We start from the raw sequence: 24,831 nt of genomic DNA on the forward strand, positions 1-24,831 counted from the left end.
CCATCTCAGGTGTTGTTCCTCAGGAGTATCCACCCAATATTTTCCTGTTCTTCTGACACTTGGTCTCTCACTGGGCTGGAACTTCAGGCTAGCCTGATGTATTAAAGGTGTGCACCACCATGCCCAGCTTCTGTGGGGTATGGAGACTAAAGTTGCCTCCTGCTCGCATGGCAAGCACTTTACTGGCTATCGTATCTTCTTAGTGCTTTGTTCTACTTTACTTAAATATATGAGCATCCTTTCCTTTTAAAAGACAGTCACTATGCATATCAGTGGAGTTCAGTTTGATATTTGGTATGTACTGACCAAAGCAGGGTAATCAATATTCCCGCCTCTTTATCATTTATTATTGAAAGCCTTTGTGGTCCTCTCTTCAGGAGCTTCATCATCTACAGACTGCATCACTCTGAACGACAGTTACCACTAGGTTCCAAAAACACTGAAACTTATTCTTTCTGAGTTGTGGTTTCAGTTATTTTTTTCCATCTTCCCACTGGAAATCACTATTCTACATGCAAGCTGTCAGTGTCAATACACAAGAGTCTGCAGTATTTGTCTTTCTGGGCTTAGCTCATTTAGCATCCCGTATCTGCATGTCCCATGTATCTTGATAAAATTTCACTTTTCTTTGTGGTTGAAACATTCTTTTCTTTATCTATACCAGCTACTTCTCCATTCACAAGGGCTGATTCCTTATTATAGCTACTGTGAGTCGTGCAGCAATATATATGACAGGCAGGAACTGGTTTTTAGCTGGTTTCATTTCTTTTAGACATACTAAGAGGTGGGGCAGCTGGTTTACATAGTACATTTACTTTTAGTTTGTGGAGGGATCTTCTCTCCTTTCCACCATAACCATAGCACTTATACTGCCATCAACACTGGGGGAGTCCTTTTCACAGCACATTGTTACCACAAGATTACTATACTGACTAAAGCCACGTGACTGGGTGAGATGGTAACTCCACTAGTTTTTCCTTCCTGGTGGTTCTGAAGCTTAAGCCCAGGGCCTCACACACTGAGCATACATTTCATAAGGAACTATACTCGAAGGCTTAGGAAGTTGTTTGCTGTTTCATGTATTTCTTGGTAATTCATACATCTTGAGAATTTCTATTCATATCATTTGCCCATTCTAACATATAAATTAAAAAATAAAAACTACATATCCATGGGATATTACATTGTGTTTTCATCCAAGGATACACTGATTATCTAAAGCAGGTTAAGCCCATTTATCACCTCAAACCCTATCTCTTGTAGAAGGAATATGCAAGACCTCCTGAAGCTTTTAAAACTGTAAGGTGCATTACTCTTGCTTATTGTCAACCTACTATGCATTAACCTGAACAATTTCTAGGCCCATACACCTTGTTGCAAGTAGCATACACATGTTTATGTATAAATAGTATCCCATGGTGCATATATTCTATAATTTCGCTTTCCATTCATCATGGGACGCTTAGGCTATTCCTAGCTATTATGCTACAACACTGGACTGCAGGTGTTTCCTTAATACTAACTTCACTTCCTTTGGATATATATATCTAGTACTGGGATTGTGGGATCATGTGGTGGGTGTATTTTTAGTTTTCTGAGGAACCTTCAGACAGTTTGCATAATGGCTAGAGTATTTTGTGTGTCTTCCTCTGCCATGCAATGATTTTCTTTTGCCCACATCCTTGTCAGTATTTGTTATCTTTATATTGACTGTGTCTAATACACATGCCTATCTTGCTGTTTTCAACTGGATTGTTTGTGTTGCTAAGTGCTTTTGAGTTGCTTATTCTGGACATTAGTCCATTAAATGATCATTTTGAGTATTTTCTCACATCCTGCAGGTTGTTTTCTATGCTGTGCGGGAGGCTTTTACAATTCACCATGACACAGCTAATCAATTTTTGCTTTTATTTCCTATACTTTGGGCTTCATACTTAAAAATAAATAAATAAATTTTAAAAAAAATCACAGTTTAGACCAATAGCCCTTGTTTTCTCCTAGCAGTTTTATGCTCTCAGGTCTCTAGTTTCAACCTTTTGCCTGAGGATTTCCAGCACCGTTTACTGTTGTTTTGGTTATCATAGCTCTGGAGCCTGTCTTGAAGTCATAACTGTGAGCCCTCCAGCTTCTTTGTTCCTGTTGTTTCAGACTGTGTTGGCACTGGGGAGTCTGCTCCCACATGAATTCCACAAATGACTTCTCTAGATCTACAAGGATTGCCATTCCCCACAATGAGTGCTTCATGGAATCTGCAGATTGGTCTGGGTTTTATGAACATGGAAGCAATACTAATTCTTCTGAAAGCAGCTGTTTCCTAATTTCCCCCTCTCAACCTGGTAGCTGTTGTAACGGGATTTCTTGCATAGTGCCCTTCTCACAAGGCTCATGTAGTATTTTGTCAGCTGATTTTGAGCATGAAACCTAACTGAATGCATTTATCAGTTTTGCTAATCTTTTGGTAGAATTTCTAGGTTTTCTTGTGAACAGAATCTCATCTTCTACAAATTGGAATACTATGAATTCCTCCATCCTGCATGTATGCTTTCTGTTGTTACTGTCTCTTCTTGGACCACCATAACTAAGATTTCTAGTACCATACTGTTGGTCTGAATCAGGAAAGAAATACATTCTCAGCTTTCCCAACTCAGCATCATGTTGGCTGCGGGTTTATCACAAACACCTGCTGAAGTGCTGAGGTGCACTTGACTTCTGTACTCAAACGATGTCTTTTTGATCACACACACACACAAAAATAAAATGATAATAATAATGATGATGATTTTACCAGGTTTCTTTCCTGCATCTGCTGAGATAGTCAGATGCTTTTTAGGAGACATGGTCTTCAACTCTCCTTTACTTCATCTAATCACTTATCAAGCCTCACCAACTCTCTTACCAATACTACTTCAACAATTCCTATCAGCACCTTCTGGCCCAAGTTCCTATCACCTGCCTTCCACATTACTCTGCAGTGGTTCCATCAACAGCTCCTGTATCCCTCCAGCCAGCCCTGCTTTGGCATCCTCAGTACCAAATTACTGTCCATTCATCTCTTAGAAATAATTATTGTATCCTTCACATAGCCTTTCAGGCATAATATGCAATTAGATTACATTATTATATAATTAGATTCACTTCACTTTTCTCTTAACCCCTTCCTTTTTTAGCTTCTTCTACCAGGCCAAAGAAAATATTTTTTTCTGGGATCCTCATCTTAATCAGTACTCCTTTGGAGATAAGCAATCAAAATTAAGTACATGATTTAAAATGTGATAAGCTAAGGAATAAAATGTATCCCTGTTTAGATGGTAACTGGAGATCATGAAGATCAAAGACAGTCACATAGCTAATGTCTGCACAGACTAGAATCACTCTCCTGATCCCAGTTCACAGATCTTTGCCAAGTCACTTTTGTCTTAAATACATACAAAAATGTGGTTGTGCATGCAGAAATGCAAACAAGCAAAATTATGACTACCCAGAGAACTCGAAAAGAATATTTGGAATTAACAAGATAGAAATGTATAACTCTTGTCCATTTGTGGAAAGTTTTACTTAAATATAATCTAATATCCTCGAGCCATCTGTGTGTCACTACCTTGACCATGCCACTAGCATGGACTGTGATAGGCTGCTTATGCCAATGAACAAATGTGAACTCAGTTAAACCAGAGAACAGTAGGGGCTTTAAACCAATTTTCTGGGGGATGTTTTCATAGGTGAAACATCAAAGACAGCTGCATGAAAACCAGGGTTGCTGAGTCAAGTTCTCCCAAATGGTGGATCAATACTAAAGATTTAGTGCTTCCATTATTTCTCTCTGTCAGTGTCTCTACTGTTTCCTGAGTGTGCCCTATTATTCTGACCTCGTCTTCCCTCGGATACTTCTACTACAAGTGAAGTATTTCTGTTAAAGGAGGTGTTATGTAAAAAACTTCATTGTAAGATAGACTGATGAGACCAGTTTCTTTTTCATTTATATATGCTTATTTAAAAACAGGTCACCAGCTTTTCCCATTCTTCTTAACTTGTGAGGTATGATGAAACACAAGCTATCTCAGACACTGCTGTATCTTGATTATAAATGCCAAAGTAAACGCAATGGCACAAAGTGACAAAGATCAGAAACAGGAAAAATAAAGAATAGAGATACACTATACACCAACATCATAGTTAAGAAAATGTGTTCAGAAAGAGGTGCTTTTTCTTCAGATCTGTACCTAAGTAAACAACCTTGTGAGCAGCACTTACTCTTTGTTGCTTGTAGTGCTTAAACATTCGAATGCAGTGTTCTATGATGAACAGTAAGTAAATGCCTCCTAGCGCCACAAGTCCTTTCAACACAGCATCATATTCTTCCAAAAACTCCTTAGATTCATGCCCATGTGAATGACCATGTCCGTGCGTATGCTGATGACTGTGGTCATGTCCACCCTGAGACTATTAGATAATGAAGAAAATAACTCAAATTACTTCAGATTTTTGACTGCAACATCTTATTGACATAGAAAGATTATCCTCTAGATTTAAAATTTTTAATCTAATTTTAAGCTTCTGGTTGGTATATAAAAGTTATACAGACTTATCGGGTTTCATGAATATTTTGATACATGCATGTATTATACAATGTTTAAGTCATATTAAGTTTCTTTAAACATTTATCATTTCTTTACGGTGAAAAAACTTCTGGAGTCCTTTCACTAACACATACACACACACAAGCACGCACACACTATCCTTACCTATATTCCACCTGTCTTCACTTCATCCTTACCTACAGTCCCCTTATATGCAGAGCTTACATCTCCCACATAACATAACTTATGAACCACTGACAATACAACCCCCACCCAGCCCTTCCCTCGTCCTTCACGTTCCTCTAGTTTCACCTTCTATGAGCTCAAGGTTTCATAACTTTTTAAATCTCAAAGTGCTTCATTGACAGTATATAAAGTTGTCTTGCAGTTAATTTCCTTGGCTTATTACCTGGACATTATTATACTTCATTATAAACAAATGCCTCTAAGGGTTAGAAAAATACTAGTGAGTGAATGAACCCAAAATAACAAAAATTAATGAGTCCTTTGTAAACATAAATTAATACCACTTAATCACAAATACTTAGTAAAAATAAAACAAAATCGCCAGCTATTTCAAAGCAGTTCACCACTGTACCCTCCTGGCTATATATACCATCGTTACAACATACCATATGCACTTTTCTAACAGTTTTCTTAATGTATAGAAAGATCAGATGACCTTTCACTCTTGGTCCCATTTAAAACCCAATGATTCAATTTATTTAAAAATACTTCAATTAAAACTGCAAAAATGAGAAAAACAAACTTCAACCTATAAGAACATACAATTTAGCAAACTTGTGTACACTATTAGTGTATAAATACAGTGTACAAGTACAAGTACATAGCAACACTACCCAAGGACACTCAACACTAGTACCACAAATTTGTATCTTTTGGCAGATTAAAACAATTTCTTACATGGGGCAGTAGATGCAGAAGGGCGTCTCCACTCATTGTTCCTACTGCTAGTGCAACAAGGAACGTGAGAAGGAATTTGAAGCATCCTTGGTTGATGATGGGAACCAAAATCACACCCAGCAAGGAAAGCAGACTAATGACGGTGATAGATATGATGCCACAGATCCACGCTGTAGGGAAACAGTCAGCGTTAGTCAACAGCACAAAAGGAAAGCTCTAAAAAGCCAATAGGAAGGAGATAAGTGAGTCAAGGAGATACGCCATCTTGCCTAGCCCACATATGAGAAAGCTTATGACATCACTGTGCTCCAAAGCAGAACAAAACCATGATATACAGCCAACAATATATAAACAAAATGGAAATAAAGAGGCAGAAAACCTAAATAAAATACTAAAGGAGCCCTGAAGCCAGTGAAATATAATAATAATAAAGGAAGTAAAAACCGGCTACTAGGATCTAAAGGCAGGTTTGAGGAGGCAGAAGAAACAACAAACCTAGAACACAGGACAATGGTAACTGAGGTGGAGAGAGAGAAAGAAAACAGGCTGACAAAAGTGAGTACAACCTGCAAGGGACCTTTGGGTCACCATCACAATGACTGGCATGCACAATGGAGTTCCAGAAAGAAGCAACAAAAAAGAGTATGTGAAGAAGCAAGGCTAAACACGTCACAAAGTTGACGGACAACAAGCAGAAATATAAAAGTAGAGGGAAGACGGAAGATGAATTTTAGGAGGAAATCCACACTACGGCACAATATACGCAAACTCCCAAGAAACAAAGAGGAACTTTAAAAGTTACAAGATGAAACAACTCACCCATCACACAACAGGGCTCCCCAGTGGGGCTATCAGCAGATTTCTCATCAGAAACTTTGAAGGTTGATCTTTGGTATATTGTTGAGAAACTTTACATGTATGTTTGTAAGGAACACTGGGCTCTAATTTCCACATAGGGTCTTTGCCTGGCTTTGCTACTGGGTCATTATGCTGGCCTCATAGTATTTAGTGAATACAGATACAGTATTTCTAGAGGCTGCATGGTGGGAGTGATGAGAAACTATGGTTTAATGGGAATAAAGTTTCAGTTCTGCAATATGAAGAGTTGTAGAGATCGTTGTAGATGTATTGGTATGAGTCTATTTGACACCAGTGTATTGTACACTTAATAATAACTAAGATCAAATTGTTATATTTTAACACTAAAAAGGGAAGAAAAAAATTCCCATTTTATTGGCTTAACTTTTAAAAACTGTGGTAAAAAAAAAAAATCTAACATAAAATTAGCTATTTTAAAAAGTCAAAATTATGCATGGGACTAGGGATTTGCTCCAGAAGCATAAGATCCCAGAGGACAGACAGGGCTGGCCACAGCAGTCAAAGAAGGGATGGTAAGGACACCTGAGCCAGTTCTCTAATCCTACAGTTCTCATCAAATCATAGCACTGTCAGAGAACTCTTAGCCAAGAATTATATATATCCCCGATTTACTTACTAAAGGGAGCTTCATACACAAAAGATGATAGGTAAGAAAAATTAAGTATATTATGCCTGAAAGAAGAAATGTTAACTTAAATGACTGTCTTGCATATGTGAGCTAATTATGATAAAGATGAAGACAACATTACGTAACTTCATAAAATTATCAAAATTTACTGGCAGAGACAGGCAGATCTCTGAGTTCAAGGCCAGCCTGGTTTACAAAGTGAGTTCCAGGACAGCCAAGGCTACACAGAGAAACCCTGTCTCGAAAAAACAAAAAAAAACCAACCAAACAAAAAAAAAACAGGACTTACACTTTATTCAAGCCCACTAGACATGAGCAGTAAGGTTAGTAATTTATCAACTGTGAATTATCACCTGTTTCTGCTCGTCCTAAGATATAATAAAGTCAGGCAGCTGGAGAGATGGTTCAGTGGTTAAAGCTCTTGCTGCTCTTGAAGAGGATCTGGGTTCAATCCCAGCACCGACACAGTAATTCACAATCATTTGGACCTCTAATTGCAGGGGATTCCGTGTCTTCTCTGAGGGCACAGGGCATGCACATGGTACAGACATATATGCAGGCATACTGCATACACATTAAAGCAAACAAACAAACACTCAGAAACACCCGGACATCTTCTATAGTTGACAATACTCCATGACAACTGTTTCATGTTAGAACCAGCACAACCCACTCCTGTACACATGGTGCTAGTAGAAACTTCCTCCTTCAATTGTTTACTTTTAATTTTTCAAAGAAATAATCTGTTTTCTACTACTATAAATTTGAGCATACATTTTTCTAGCAACTTAATCTTTTTTTTAAGAAAAAAAAAAAACAAACAAGTCTTTTGACCTATATTTAGTTTTTAATATACTGTATTTAGAAATACCTTTCCAGGCAGTTTACTGATTTTTAGCTTACATAAGCTCCTAATTTTTTTAAATACACCAGAGGAAAAAAAGCAATGCAGAAATTTCCAATTTCTAATCAAATTACTGTCCTTTTCTAATCACAATTTATTTGGTATAAAACAAAGTATAACACAGCTGGAAAGGTATCTTTTAGAAAACTCATACCTAACAAGCAATATGCAAACTATTAAATACAACTAGCAAATGTTTTCTTTATTTGTACTCAAGATACCATATGTAATAAAAAGAGCTAAGTGTCTGAAGCAAGCTTCACTTAGTCCACAAATTAGGTTGCTAGAAACGTTAAAGGTCTTCAAGCTTAGTTATTCACCAACTCCTTTCCTCATTACCAGGAGAGAAAATGCATTCTTTTAAAAAGAAGCGCTCATCTGTGGAAACTTTCTAATTAACTTGGTGCAAAGCATGTGCAAGATGGCAGTTTTCTACACTGTTTCAGCATTTTAATTGGCAGAAAATGCTTAGCAGCCTATTCACAGCCCCCCTTGGTAATTAAGCTAGGGTCAACTCTATGACTAAATGAGCCAATCTTGTGAAACAAACGATTTCTACCATGCACACTATTCAGGGTATTTGGTTTACAGCAATCTTTGAATAAAGTTAATGAGGTAGTAGCTGAGTCACTATGGGAGATTTATATAAAACAAGTTAACCTTTCTTAATGGTGCAGCAGTCATTAAAAATAATTACTAGTGGGGCATTCTCTCTAACAATTATTAACATCTATCAGGACATAATTAATTCAAGCTGCATTTCTAACAATGCTAAAAACCACCTGCAAACAACCAATCAATATTCCCTATTTGTAACATACTTGCTTCCAAAACAATTTCCTCTAAGGATTTCAAATTGAATAAGCTGTAACTTCCTGTATTACTTGTTACATACCTGTCAACAGCTTTATTTCAATCTATACATTATGGCAACATTACAACATAGACAACACTAATTAAAAAGCCCTAATCCACTCCTGGCATGAAAACAATGAACTGAATTATTTTTTTAGGCTCCTTCAAAATAAAAACACTGTTGGTTTTAACTTCAAAGGAAACAAGCTTGTTACTTTCCATTTTTCCCTATAGAGAAAAAGTACATTTTATTCTCAATTAGGTTTAGTCTCTGACTCCCCTTTTGTGTTGGTGAGAAGGACAGTCTCTCATCTACAAGGAATAGTATGTGTGAGGTCAAGGAGGAGGACAGACTGTATTTTTTCCACAATGAACATTCAAATTCAACTGTGGACTCACTGTCTCTACTCTTCCAGCCTACAGGATGAAGGGTTTCCTTTCCTTCCCGCTCTTAGAGACAGTGTCTCACTATGTAGACCAGGCTGGCATTGGATTCAGAGCCACCTGTCTCTGATTTCTAAGTTCTTTTGACTGCAGGGCACGTAAGCCACATCCAGTTCTTATCATCATTCTTGAGTATATTTTCTTGACAACTAATCAACACTTAGAGCCATAGTTATACCAGTACGCTTTTACAACTTTCTTCTTAGGTCTACAAGTCTGTCAATGTGCTATTACATATAACTGTATCCACCTCCTCACTTTTTTGAGGAGTTAATAAATCAGAGTGAGGAACAGCAGTACCTATGGTCAACGCTACATAAGAGGCATTTCTATTACTTATGTAGGGATTCAGATGCAAAGGCAGAAAGTACGTGAGCGGTACAGAAAGCCTGAGCCCCAAGCAAAGCTAAGTTCTAACCTAGAGATCATATGGCACAGTACAGTTTACATGAGAAAAAGATAAAGTATCAGCTATGCAATGGAAAGTTACAGGACTGCTGGGAGAAGCACATTAACTGACTTTAGAAAGATGCCTAGAATACGTGTTTGTAATGTAAATAAACTAAAGTATTAATGTAACGCTAACCATCACAAGTAAACACAAACTTCTATGCTGGAGGAGCTCACTTAAGATTTTAGAATATAAATCTAGTTTAAGGGCAAGAGATGTCTTGAAAGGGGTAGGAACATAGGCAAAAAGTTAATGAAGCTTTCAACAATCAAAAAGCCAGATAAAAACAAGATAACTACAAGCAAAGTTTATAACAGAATGCATGGAGTTAGAAGATATGTATGATTAGACTCCTAACTACAGAAAAACAAAGAGGGAAAGAAGAAAATCAGAGGGAAACAAGAAGTTCTAGGTTCTATCAAAGAATGGCAGTGGTTCAGATCCAAGAGAGCTGCACATTTTCACATGGTGGAGTTTTAAAATGTCATGAGAGAAGCCGTGTGAATATCACAGTGGCGCTGTCTAGACAGTTACGTTGGGCAGCCAACCCAGCCTAGGCACAGTCTCAAAACAGTATTGGTGTCATCTAACTGGAACCAGGAAGAGTAACCAAGACTAAGTTCACGTGCCACCCGTGTGGCATGCCTGAGACACTCCCATCTGTTAGCCTCTAGTTCCCCATTTTACTTCTTTAAAATCCAATCATCTTTGCTTTTCATGAAGCCAGAACCTGCTAAAGAGTAAATAACATAATGGAAAATAACTTTAATCAGAGTTCCCATTTTATGGCTGATTGTCAAAAAGATTTCTATTTCCTTTTTAATCTTTTTCTCTGTTTTCAACAAAACACTCCTCTACAGGGCCAGAGGAAATAAAATAAAAATACTAATAAGCCTCTTGGCGTCTTCCAATATCTTATATAGATATCTAAATCTGATTGGATCATTAAAATCTGACACTGAAATGAAACTAACAATTTAGTCTTTCTTTTTAATAAATAATTTAAGGGACAGTATGAGTACTACCTTAAAGAGGAAAAAAGTCTTTCTTACCCGATGCCCCTATATTTGTCTTATCTTCAGGAACCAGAGTTTTATCCTTATTTAAATCTTCAACTAAAAGTTTGTCAAAATGTTCAATACAAAGTCTGCTGTCGATCTGATACAGCAATGCAGGGCAAAGGTACGTGAATAGATCCGGTGAGATGGGAGAGTTCGGACCAAGACCAAAGTGTTTTAACAACTGAGTGACGTTCAAACACTGCAAGGAAACGGATAAAACAAACTGAGTATAAGCAGGTTTTTAAGATTATGCAGAAAATATTATTGTACAATTAAAATACTCTAAATATCACTTGAAATACTGTAATACAAACACATAAGAGCCATGCTTTCCATAGGAATTTATGCAAAAAATTAAAATAGGGAGATATACTACTAGATTACTAGAGAATTTCTAGAGTTCTTTTTCCTATTCCAACACATGAAATATGACTCAACCATGTTCCCAAGATTCATACAGGATCAGAAGGGCTCTGCCTTACCAAACTGCAGTATCAGTGACTCAAAATCCATTAGCACATATATTTTTTCCTGCCAAAGGCATTGCAGAAGAAATGTTTTATTGAATGCTGGGGCACATTTAGTTCAATGAGTTTGATTATCATAAGAGCAAAATAGTAACAATCCATTAAACATGCACACATACACACACACACACACACAGAATCACACACACACACTCCAAAAGACAAAAAATAAATCAATAAATTCTAGCCTGATGTGAGCTGAGGGAAACCAAGATGAGAAAGACCATGAACTGAGGCTCTCCTCAATGCCAGGTCTTGGGTTTAATCCTGGCACAAAAAGAAAAAAAGAAAAAGGAAAAAAAAAAGATTTACCCACTGACATTTCAAAGACAAAGAAGAAAGAAATACCCAAGTTTGGATTTACCATGAAGTAAACACTAGATAAAAATTAAGATAAAGAACTGGTTGCTGGAGAGATGGCTCAGAGGTTAAGAGCACTGACTGCTCTTCAAGAGGTCTTGAGTTCAATTCCCAGCAACCACATGGTGGCTCACAACCATCTGTAATGGGATCCAATGCCCCTTTCTGGTGAGTCTGAAGACAGCTACAGTGTACTCATATGAATTAATTTAGAAGAAAGAAAGAAAGAAAGAAAGAAAGAAAGAAAGAAAGAAAGAGAGAGAGAGAGAGAGAGAGAGAGAGAGAGAGAGAGGAAGGAAGGAAGGAAGGAAGGAAGGAAGGAAGGAAGGAAGAGAGAGAGGGAGAGAGAGAGAGAACTGAACTCTTTTTTTTTTTCTCTTGTGTTTACCCAGTCTGGTTGCATGCTTCATTACTGACATAGTACCTCATTTTATCAATAACTCAAAAAATAACCATAAACACAAAATCAAAACCTACTCTCAGGTCTTAGTAATGGTGAGGTACCACCCTACTCAATGCCGAAGACATTTTCAAAGTCTCCTGGGTGTCAGGGCTTCAGAGCCATGAGGACGAGACCACGGACTGAGAATGCAGACCTCAGGCTCTGATACACACAGTAAATGTGCATACCATTTTCATCTAGGGAAGGTGCTACAATCTTACCTACAATGATAAAAGTACACTTTAAAAAACTCACTAAGATTTTTATATATTTTATTGTTAAAACCACTGTTTATAACTGCTGGAAACACATATCTGATGACATAGCCAAAGAAGAAATGGTCTGAATTTACTCAGATGCACACTAACCTAACTGCAAAGCAGTAACAAAAGCAATACATGTTTATTTCCCATGTTGGATGGTGCCACTTACTATTCATAGAAACATACATAAAACAAACATTTCTAAATTGTAATAAGATTGTTACAAAATCAGAATAAAAAATAGTATTGGTATACATATACCAAAAAGGAAATACACCTTTAAAGAACTGTGGACATAATTGAAGGTAGAAAAGTTTTCAAAAGTAAGAAGATTTAGGAGAAAAACAAGAGTGCGTCAGAAGGCCTGGGATTTCCAATCATTATATATTTTTGCATTCACCCAGGTCTGTGAAGGGCCTCAGTAAAGACTGACATCACAATAGGCCTTATCAAAAAGTAATACAGAAGAGAAGCCCAATGCATTCACAAAAACTCAGAAGCTAAAACAATGACTTGGAAGTGTAACTTCTTTTAATAAGTTAGTAATTATGCAAGAGAAGTTAGCTATTTCTAAAAAGATCATGTTGAACAAGAGCAAACATGTTTTAATTTTCTGGTATTTAGAAGCCAGCTACAATATTAGCAGTGAAGACTGCTACTGGAGAGTCAGAATTCATAAAACAAATAATAAAATGAATTAAAGGATATATTATCAAGCAACACTTAAATATTTAGACTAGGCTTGAGGAACCCAAATTTGAGAATAAATAAAAATAAAACCCTGATTAAAATTTTCCAACCTTGATTTTGATTCCTTAATTCTGCTAGCAGTGTTCCCCAAGTCTCCACATGGCTGAGTTGTGATGCGACTGCTCTATGGTTAACCTTCTCCTTATCTAACTGCTCCACACCTATAAGAACTACTGAGTAGCCACCACAGACACCACTGCACACCACCTTGTATACCTACTTCATGCTGGCGGTCGTCTTCACTCTGGTCTTTGTGGCTAGGGGTGGAATAAATTGCACTTTTTCTAACATGTGGTGCTTCTCGCTTTCTAGTATGTCGAAGTTCACCTTCATTATCAGGATCAAGTTCTTGGTGTCCATGGCCAAGCTCATGACCACTGTGCTCAGGAAGATGCGCATGAGGATGGCCAGGGCTATGTACACGGTCAAGTTTGTGAACCCGGTTATGCTCATATTGTTCACTGTGATCATGGTTGGGGAGGAAACCTGGTGTATTAACCTCCGAGTTTTCTTTCTTCCTCTTCCCTTTTTCTTTCCTCCTGACCTTCACTGACTTCACTTCAGACTGCTCTTGTGTTTTATTGGTCTCTGGTGAAGGGCTGTGACCGGGCTCCCCATGCTCACTGTGAGCAACGGAGTCATTATGAACGTGACGAGTAGTGTTGTGATCCAGGTGATGATGCAAACGATGGCGATGATGGAAGCGGTGATTGCGGTCATGCAGGTGTTTATCATCAGCTTTGATGGGCAGTTCAGCTGCCTCTTTCTCTGGATCACATTTGTGGTTTCTTTTTGATGTCACACTGGTTGTAGTATGATTTTCTGCATTTAAATGATTGTGAAAATGCTGGTGGGTATGCGAATGGAAATGCTTTCCCTCTTGCACTGCCAGAATGTCTAAGTGAGAAACATGATCATGGCCAAGGTCCTCGTGATTAATCTCAACGACTTTGATCTCTCCAAGGCCCAAGTTTGTTAAAAGTTTCTCCAGACCAAAAAATGATAATCTTCCATTTTCACCATAACGGTCAAAAAGTTTTTCAATATAGTACTTTTTTTCATTTTCAGCATCCTGCACTGAAAATTTGCTTGACTCTGACTCTGTCATCCCACGATGATGTCTGTGAAGCTCCTCAGGGCCATGGTCATGGTCTTCATGGCAGTGGTTGCAATGATGGAAAATAAATGTCAGTAAACAGATGAGGCAAAACTTTGTGTGTATATGCACCTTCATTTCTACTTTTCCTACAGGGATTGAAAAAGACAGCTGATTAGTGTATGCCAACATATACTCAAGATAAGAAAACTTATTTTGCAATTGCCAATCCATTAACCAAGTATTTTATCTCATTTCCTTTATGACTATAGTCATTCTTTCACCAATATCCTCTATGAAAAATAGCCCCTTTTATTTAATTGTATTAGTGTACAGTCCTTTTAATTAATACAAACTTCTCAGGACATAGGACTACTTTGACTACTTTTAAAACACTGAAGACTCCATATACATTTTTATTGTTTGCTTAAAATGAAGTTTGCTGGTTCTTGCACTTGAGGTTCTGGTTAGGGCAGCAATATGAGAACAAATAAGATAACTGAAATGGGGTTTAGAAAGATGGATCAACAGTTAGAACAAATATATACTCTTGTCTTTAGCTGCATATGTATCAAAAGATGGCCTAGTCGGCCATCACTGCAAAGAGAGGCCCACTGGACTTGCAAACTTTATATGCCCCAGTACAGGGGAACGCCAGGGCCAAAAAGGGGGAGTGGATGGGTAGGGGATTGGGGGGGTGGGTATGGGGGACCTTTGGGATAGCATTGAAAATGTAAATGAGGAAAATACCTAATTAAAAAAAAAGATTAAAAAATAATAATAATAAATAAATAAATATATACTCCTCTTGCAGAGGACTCAAATCAGTTACGAGCTGCAGTATTGCACAGCTTACAACCAGCTGAAACTTCAGCTCCAGGAGAATCTAGTATCTTCTTTCTTCCAGTCTCTATGGGTAAATGAACTCACACACATATATCCACACAAGTAATATTTTTTTTTAAAAATGAGTAAAATTGTTTTAAAAACCAGGAAAATTTTCTCAGTATTCACAAATGCTTAGAATTGAATACAATAAAAATCCAAGAGTAAGTTAATTTTCTATAGATTCTTGATATAAGAATAACTTAAAATCAAATATATTTCTATATACCAGAAGAACTAGAACATGAAACTAGTAATAAATTATTAATAGCAAACAAATATCTAGGCATAATCTAATAAAACATATGTAAGGCCCATAGAAAAAAGTCACACATTATTGAGCAAAATTAAATATGTAAGTAAAATATATAGCTATGTTATGCTTATGAATAGGTAAACTACAGATCCAATACAATCTCAATCAAAAGCCTGGAAAATTCTTTGTGAAAAGCAATGAAGTATATTTAATATTTATGTGAAAACAGTCAGGGGTAAGAATGGCCATGGCAAACTTGTGTGGCATGGGGGCAGGGAGCAGGTAAGAGTTTAAAATTAAAAATGTAAAAATAAAAAAGGAGACCACCAAAGGAACAAAGGGTAGTCTTAAATATTGTTTTCCTTGGTATTTGGCTGGCTCAACTTGCATATAGAAGAAAGAAATACCCTTGTTGACCTCTATCTAACACCATAGACAGAATCAACCACAGATAAAAATTGGAGGCTAAATTTCAGAAATGAATGCTTAAACAGGAGAGTGTCCAAAAGAGTCAATAGAGGAGCTATTAGAAGAATGTGGGTACTCAAATCTAAATGAGTTGAATTTAAATTTAAAATTAAGTTTCTCAGTTATCATAGCCACATTTAAAATGTCGTTCCTCCACATGCAGCTAAGGGTCCCCGTCTGGGACAGCACAGACAAAGAATACAATCAACACCACAGTAAGTTCTACTGAAAAGTATACTTCTAGAATCTAGAAATACAATGTGAGCTAGTTTTGTTATTTGGAGTTTTTCTAGAGTATACATATGAAACAAACTTGTTATGTAGCTACATTCTAGCTAACTAACATCTGAAACTTGTTAACTAGGTATTTTACATCCTGCATAATATGACATATAGCACATCTTAAAATTCAGACTAAGCATATTTCAATTGCCCAGCAGTCACATGTGACTACTGACCACTGTTACTATAAAGCGCAGACCTAAAAAAGTTACTTGAGAAACTGAGAACGTCAAGAAAGGAGACAGAAGTCACTGAAAAGCAAAACTGGTGTCACTGACTACATTAAAATTAAGGATTTCTATTCCAAGGGCATCTCTGAAAATAAAAAAACAAAAAAACAAAAAGCAAGTCGTAGGTGTGGAGGTTGGAATGATTCTTCGAGGAAGTGGGAAAGGAGGTGAATAAAATCAAAATGCATTGGATGAGTTTCTCAAAGAGTTAATAAAACTACTTTTTATTAGCATCTTTTAAAAAGCAAACCATGTAGTAGGAGATGATTACCATGAGCAGATGGGAGCAGAAAGATACATACTTATCACGTATATGTGATTTAAAACATGCCAAAATATGTGCTGGGTGGTGGTAGCCACAACTTTTATTCCAAGCACCCAGGAGGCAGAGGCTCTGAGATTTGAGGCCCTGCCTAGTCTACAGAGCTAGTTCCAGAACAACCAGCATTTCATAGAGAAACCCTGTCTTAGAAGGTTAAAAAAAATTGCTAAAACACAAAAGAAAAGAAAGCTTTCCCTTTTGAGATGAACATGTGCAGCTGGACAGTAGAGATTACACTCTGGAGCAGCTCACTTTGGAGGAAGGAAGGAAAGAAGAGAAGGAGCAACAGAAGCACGCACATTCCGTAGTTCATAGGACTTTTTCTTTCAAAAAAAGGAGAGAAGATGCTCTGAAGCACTCTGTGAAAACTGTTAACACCTAACAGGACGGATGTGTTCACTGTTTTCCTGTGCACTATATAGCCTGATCCAGTGTTAACAAGAGGTAACAATGGAATAGCATCAGTAACATCAAGATCATGTTGGAGTTACAAGTAGAAGTTATCACACCCTACTCAGACCTGGGACATAAACATCTTGGTTATGGGCAATGTTTTAGTCCAGTTTTTCTACTGAGTCTGATATAAACCAGTTAAAATTTGAGGCCTAACAATGTATACCAAAAAATTCTCAAACACTCCTAGATACTATAGTCAATCAAAAGTTATAATTATCTGAATATATCAGGTTGAATTATCTGTGACATGTAGCAGTTAAGAATTTTTACAATCTGCAAATTGCATTTCATTCCAAAACTACAGTGAGATTTGACTTTTAATCTAAACACTTCAATGTCTTAGTCTCATTGATAAAATCACTATTAAAAAATGTTTAATTTAGTGATGTGACTAGAAGTCACAGAGCTGGAAACCACCAGAAGCAAGGAAAGGGCAATGAGGCAACTGAGGATTCTCCCTTCGACATCTCTGAGAGCCTGTGTCTGGCACCTTATTTAGCCTCCAGGCATGTAGGACGGTAAAGCACTGTTGGTTAAATCATGAATCTGAGGTACTCTGTTACAGAAGCCTTAGGAAAGCAATAAAAGGACTCACTGAAAATTAGCAAGATCAGGATGTCAACTCTGGGTATCTGACTACATCTAAGCAGTAATAACCAGTTGTGGATTAAATAGAATGCCATACAATTTAGAATTAAAGTTAAATACTCCATGAAAAAGAAGGATAGAATGTCAAATTCTCAAACACAACAGGATGAGCAGCAGAGGTGTGTTGTGGTAGGGGGACATGCTAATCAAAGCAACAGGCTCCCTGGCCTGTGTGTCCTCTTTGCTAGCAAAGTCAAAACAAATCCTTCTATTTATTTCATTCAGCTTATCCCCCACCTAGACATTTTAATGTTTAAATGAGAAAGAATTCTGAGGCAACAGTCACCCATGGAGCCCAGTGAAGACACTTTTATAACCATATGGGTTTTGTCTTTATTTTATAAGCACTGAAATGTTCAAGAGAATAATTCAGAGATAAATTGTTTGACCTGGATAAAATCAAATTAATTTTACTTGTATATTAATGAAAATGAAAGGCCATGGATGATTTTAGTGATCATTATTAAAAAGATGATTCCCATTCCTCTCTGTCCATCACTCTCCCTGCAGGTATACCTCAGGTTTCCACTGAGATGCTAGGTAAGGTGATAGTCTGAGTTTATCCGTTACTCTGATGCACAAACTTCACAAGGTTTCTCTAATGTGTATTTTCTCACTGTTCTTCCATGACTAGAAAGCAATGATAGTAAGTGTATACTCAAAAGTACCAAATGAATATTCCTATGCATCATATACATGACTTATGTTGACACCTATCTCTATAGTTTACAATTGTGTAAAGAATTGAATGTATTGGGAAGATTCTAATCCTGAGTCTCTTAATTACTGCATTCAAAAGAGAGTAACAGGTATGTAAGTCCATAAGTGACTCAAGAGCAACTTCAGTACTATGGTTGCTGATGTGTTTGGAGCACTCATTTGACCAGGCTCAGAAGCTCTGCAGAGAGCTTTCCCAAAAGGAATCAGCAAGTTCTTTTCTGTCACCCAACAGTCTCTTACTATTCCAACTGTAAGAATTTCCCTGCTCTGGTTATTCAGACACATCAACCTTCCATGGATGGACGCCTGCTCAGATGATGGGAAGAAACAAAAAGAAAACAGCAGGTTGCGAAATCCACTCTCACAGCTGGGGAAATGGACGTTATACTTTTCTTCCTTTCAACCTGGAAGCAGCTACCAGCCTCAGCACAGAGGCTGGGAAATCTAGCTGCACCTCCAATTTGTGGAACTTCCTAAAAATTCCATGGAAGTTGAGAATTTTTTAACTCCCAAAGAGCATCTGTACGGTAGGAATATATAGCTGTCTCTTGTGAGACTATGCCGGGGCCTAGCAAACACAGAAGTGGATGATCACAGTCAGCTATTGGATGGATCACACGGCCCCCAATGGAGGAGCTACAGAAATTACCCAAGGAGCTAAAGGGAACTGCAACCCTATAGGTGGAACAACAATATGAACTAACCAGTACCCCGGAGCTCATGTCTCTAGCTGCATATGTATCAAAAGATGGCCTAGTCGGCCATCACTGCAAAGAGAGGCCCATTGGACTTGCAAACTTTATATGCCCCAGTACAGGGGAACTCCAGGGCCAAAAAGGGGAGTGGGTGGGTAGGGGATTGGGGGGGTGGGTACGGGGGACTTTTGGGATAGCATTGAAAATGTAAACGAGGAAAATACCTCATTAAAAATAAATAAATAAATAAAACATCAGGCAAGCTTATATACTACTCCACCTTAAATATACAAGTTCACCTTCAGAGGACTTGGCTGTACATTGAAAAAATATTCCACTATGTCTCAGTTTTTGAGTTCCTCAGGCTTGATATGCTGAGAGTATTAATTTTATAGTTAAGGATAGTTTTTAGCTGGCAAGACTTCTGCTAGCTCTGCAGGCATATATAATCCTACTTCACTCACCAGAAATGGAACGATGAGCTCTGGACAATAAATTACCTAGCAGTTGTCATCATAAACTTGTGTTCACACTTCGCTGTTGATATGGCATATAACATCACAGTCCAAAGCTTAAATATTCCATCCTTGTATAATTTCTAATTAAGAAGGTTCATTTATAATGAGGCAATGTCATCATTAAGCAATTACAGTATCCCAAAACAATTTCTTTGGATGAAAAGAAAAACACGAAGTTCCTTAATGTCCTGTATCCTCCCAGCACAGCTGTGCTCACACTCTGGCTATATCCTAACCCTGCGTCACTGTTCACTCATCTCTTTACCTGGGTGCTGGCCACGTGAGCAGTTGTCACTTCATGAGAACGGCTGACTTTTACACTTAGCCACTTCCCTACAAGGGTGTTGTCATTCAACCAATGCTTATTTTAAGACTGTCCAAAGAATATAAACTTCAACTCTGGATCAAAGGAACACAAAACACAAAAAAACAAAAGACCAAAAAATGAAACAAAACAAAAAATTAGAAACAGTTTACACAGGTGAATTTTTTTTTAATTTATCTTGAAATAGTTTAAAATTCAACAGTTCTAAAGACAGCTCCTCTATTCCCACAACACCTTCCAGTCAGCTTTCCCCAGTGTTCTTACATAATCTCAGGCCATGTTCAAAACCAAAAGACTGATATGAATAAATGTTAAAGCTATAAAAAAACACTTGACTGTCATCACATTTTATATGCAAAAAAGAAAAAAAAAAGAAAATAACCCAAAACACTTTTAGTCAGAGAAGGAAAAGATATTATCTGTCTTGCTTAACAGGACATGTTGTTGATAAAAGAAAATCTACCCAGATCCTTACATGAAATACAGCCAGGTGCTCAGGTCAACGCTTGCACTACAGCTGACAGGACACAGGTAGATTAGGCAGACCCTGTGCAAGACACACTTAAGTGCTTTGTGATTTCAGGTGTTCTTTCTCACTGTAGAGAACAATGTTAACTGGCCTGACTTACCCAGTTTACAATGCAAACATGAATCAAAATACATATACAATAAAGATGATTCATGTCAATTTACAGAAAGAGAAAGTTTGAGACATTTAATAGGATATTCTTCCATAAAGGCTTACAAAATTGTTCAATTAGTGATTCTATTGACGTTTTGCTTTTAAACTATATAATGTCAAGTTACACACTTCAATTTTTCAGGCAAATAGTGCACAGCACCTTATACACTAACTGCTATTATTACAAACTTTCTGATAGATATTTTACACATATCTGATAGATATTTTATTCTACACAAATACATGTAAATGTACAAAATTAAAGATGAAACACTCTGGAGAATCGTTAACCTTGAGGGTATACCCTCCAATTAAGATGAGATTTCAAGACTGCAGCACTGACCTCACGGGACAGTCAGGGCCTCTTTCTACCATATAATTGTATTTCACACACCATAACCAGAATGTAGATGGGACACTAGGAAAGTGACTCATCTAATACTATTACTATATCTAATACAAAACAAAAACTATTTTAAAGGGATAAGAAATCATCTAATAGCACTTAGCCAATATAAACAATATAAACCAAAGTCATTCAATTAGATACTAATTGTGACTGATATAGGAAAAAAGTACTAGTAAATACTAATGAATCCTATTTCCAGCACTAGGCTTCTAGAAAGGGCAATCAACTGGATATAAACTCCACATATCACCTAATTATTTCATTTTTAAAAATTAAAGAGGGTTACAAAAAGCATTTTAGAGTGTATTTTTGAAGAATACAGTTAATACCTCAGCCCAGTTCTCTCATAGACATGCATGCAATAAATACTAACAATAAAGTATTATAAGTTCATTATGCTAACCTTTTAAATGTTCTTCATTGTTATTTTGAAAGGCAAAGAGGTAGAAATTCAAAGAGAAACCATTAAACTGCTCAACTGGGATTTTATAAGTATATAACACTGTTAGTACACACGTGAAAATCCCTTCAGAAAATGAACCCACAGTTTAAAATGTTTTAAATGTCCATCTTAAAAGATTTCATCACAGCACTTGTTCAGGAAAACACAAGTAGGTTCTTTCTTTTGATCAAACAGTAGGAGCAGAAAAGGTGCGGTGTGGGAGTGAATCAGCTTGTGGGAGGATCAGCCAGAGTCAGGTCGGTTAGAAGGGCCAGCAAGACAGGAGAAAAGGCTTCTGCAAACGCCTGGTTACCCAGTTTCACTCTCAGAACCTGCAAGAGAGCTGGCTCTGCAAAGCTGTCCTGTGCCTTCTACACATGTACTATGCACCAATTACCTATACACACACACACACACACACACACACACACACATACATATAGACACACACATCTCCATGTACAGGCACATAGAAAAGTAAATATATAATTAAAATTTTTTAAAGATTTGTTCATGACTAGCTGCCTTATTAGTTATGAGTCCTTCAGTAAACAGTAACATCTTTTAATTCTTATCACTTATAACATGGGGCTACTGACCTTTGCTTGTTTTATAGTTAACCCAGAACAAAACAAAATAAAAATTCATACTACAGTTTTAAGTGGTAAAGGCTTTCGTTTTTATCTTCCTATGTTGCATCATTTACATGTTCCTTATGTGCAAGTATTACTTGGTGTTCATCCTCATTCCTCATGGACTCACTAGATGCATCATCTTATAGAAAGCATTGCAGACCAGAAATCAAAAATACTCACTTATTTACCATATCACTGCTACTGACTATCCTCAGCAAAATGAAGTCAATAACATCTATGCTCATCTACCAAGAGAACTAACATAATGCATACAAAACTGCTCTGGGAAACAATTAGGTCTACCAATGTAAGACATTACCATAATTAGATGTGATACGGCTAATGTTTGACTTAAAACTATATAAAGTACAAAACTAGTGAGAGAAGACCCTTAGTCATAGCTCAAAAGACTGTTATTAAAATGTTACAAGGGCATGAGTAGGACCAACTAGCACAGCCAAGAGGTATCAGGATCGTTCAATGTCAGCAGGAGTAGGAGGGACTCATCCAAGCATTACAAAGTTACTTAAGGACACAGCACTGCAGTATGGAGCTCTCAGAAAGAAACAGAACACTCCAGCAGTACAGTGGTTTGTGTCTGTAACCCATGTGACCAGCCATCTAACCTCCCAAAGCCATGTCCACAGTTTAGGATGCCAATAAAACTTTCAATAACTAAATTAAACATAATAAAGCAATCACTTAATCTTTCCACGAGGCTCATTCACATGACAATGGTAGATGTGTTCACTGAACATGAGTATAATTCAGTGTTTGACTTCCCTATAACTTAAAAAACAGACTATAAACATCTATGTCTTGATTTAAGATACCCCATTAAACAACATATCCAACAAAACTACAATAAACAGCATATTACCCCAATACTGTATTCCTGTATTCACTAATGTACATTTATTAAATATCTGTACATTACTTTTATTTCTGCACTTTCATCTTTTATTACAGGCATCCTTAAACATGCCGTCGGAAGATAACATTAATTTTTGCTAGTCTTTTCTACTTATGGATACAAGGAATACCTGAAATGAGCAAAAGCTCCCTAGCTGAGATGCCTTCCAGTCAGTAATTATTGAAATGCCTTAAAGCTTTTGAAATGTATGGCTTTTGTTACTCTTCAGTAAAGGCTTTGACTCCTTTTTGTTCCCTGTGCACACAGCCTTCCTTACAAAATGGCTGAGATGAGATGCCTTCCTTCATTCTTGGAACTACCAGGGTGGACGGTTTCACCATGTACCCATCTTTACCGCCCCCCTCTGTATTTTCCCTTTTCACCATGGTATCAGTTATATTTCCTTGATGTTACACCATCTTGCCATTCACAAGAACTGCCAGTTAAAATGATCCTTTTGAGCGTGGGAGTCAGAGCAATGACCACATGTCCCAGGGTAATGCTTTTCAAACACTGGCAGACGTTCTGACGCTGCTGGCAACACAGAGGCTACTTCTCCACCAGGAAACTTTGGGGCTAATTATCACTTTGAGCCACTAGGGCCTTCTAATTGTTGAACAAGTGAATTGACTCAGTTCAAGCATTTAGCAATCTCGTACAAAACTGCAATCTAACTTACCAGCCTTAATCATTTCTAACCTATAAGAAAACTGTACAAATCCCTGCACAAAGACTTAAATTCATTTCCCTCTGGTAACTACAATCCGAAGCACAGAGCAGATTTGGATTTTAATATCTAGGAGAAAAGAAGTGACAAGGATGCTATCTAAGGAAATATAAGGTCAGAAAAGAAAGTGCTGCAGGAAAAAATAATTGTTTCCTACGATGGATCAACTGTAGTAACATTGAAATCTTAAGAACATAACACTAAGTAAAGTTCTAAACCAAGACTACAAGTGACTTAGAAAATGCGAAGGTGGGAAGAGTGGGGGTACCCTAAGACACCCTGCATTACACAGGCAAGGCCTGCTGACTTCTGAACACAAGAATGTTAAAAAAGAATACAGGACACACCTTTTACCCTAAAAGCACTTCTTTAGACAACTTGATTTTTTAAAGAAAATCCTCAAAGTCAATGAAGTTTAAAAATATTTAGCTAATGAATATTTAGCCTAGCATGTGTAGAAGAAAATCACACCGGTCAAGAACTTCACAAGCTTTTGTGCAGTTTTAACCACAACATACACCTTAATTCTAATTTACACCATTAGTTCTAGATACTTGCCTGTAATTACCTCCAAGATGAGAAATGTTTACAAAATTTTATCACTGCTTACTCTTGCACTCAATATATTTAACAGAGAAATTCCAGATTCAGCTTTGTTGTATTGCCATCTAGAGTACAATTATGTCATTCTCATTAACAGTACTGCTACCTTTGGAATCAAAGAGCCTGCCTCATATTTTTATAATTATTCCTGCCTTGCCAATAGTTGTATCAACATGGATCAGTTTTTCTATAACTATGTCACATTTTCAGTTGTCATGGTGATTTTCAATGTCATTATTTAATTATCATTATTGATAATACCATATGTAAGCAACCATGCGTATGAAGATTTTGGAATTCCTTGCATGATTCTTAAATATAAGAAGCTTTCCCCCTCACCATAATTAATATATAATCTTATAAGCATAGTTAAAAACAGCAGTACCTCTAAAATACTAGGACCTCTTATATCCATTTCTGTTTTAGGGAAAAAAAACTTTCAGATCTGTAAATC

General features: G+C 37.1%; 1 protein-coding gene across 5 annotated transcripts in view; it reads right to left on the minus strand.

Moving 5' to 3' along the window:
• Slc39a10 (solute carrier family 39 (zinc transporter), member 10) overlaps positions 1-24,831 on the minus strand; it is a 118,233-nt gene that overhangs the window by 14,298 nt on the left and 79,104 nt on the right. For 3 of the 5 annotated variants that reach the window (NM_001356417.1, XM_006495932.3, NM_172653.3), the window contains 4 exons: positions 13,286-14,310; positions 10,715-10,922; positions 5,502-5,671; positions 4,252-4,440 (listed from right to left, as the gene is read on the minus strand). In NM_001356417.1, coding sequence (NP_001343346.1) covers positions 4,252-4,440; positions 5,502-5,671; positions 10,715-10,922; positions 13,286-14,299 — 1,581 coding nt within the window. In that variant the 5' untranslated portion in view covers positions 14,300-14,310. Of the gene's footprint in view, positions 1-4,251; positions 4,441-5,501; positions 5,672-10,714; positions 10,923-13,285; positions 14,311-19,906; positions 20,041-20,441; positions 24,571-24,831 lie in introns of those variants that run through there. The other 2 variants (XM_006495933.4, NM_001356416.1) reach the window with 2 other exon arrangements.

This window comes from Mus musculus, chromosome 1 (assembly GCF_000001635.26).
Source record: "Mus musculus strain C57BL/6J chromosome 1, GRCm38.p6 C57BL/6J".
NCBI lineage: Eukaryota > Metazoa > Chordata > Mammalia > Rodentia > Muridae > Mus > Mus musculus.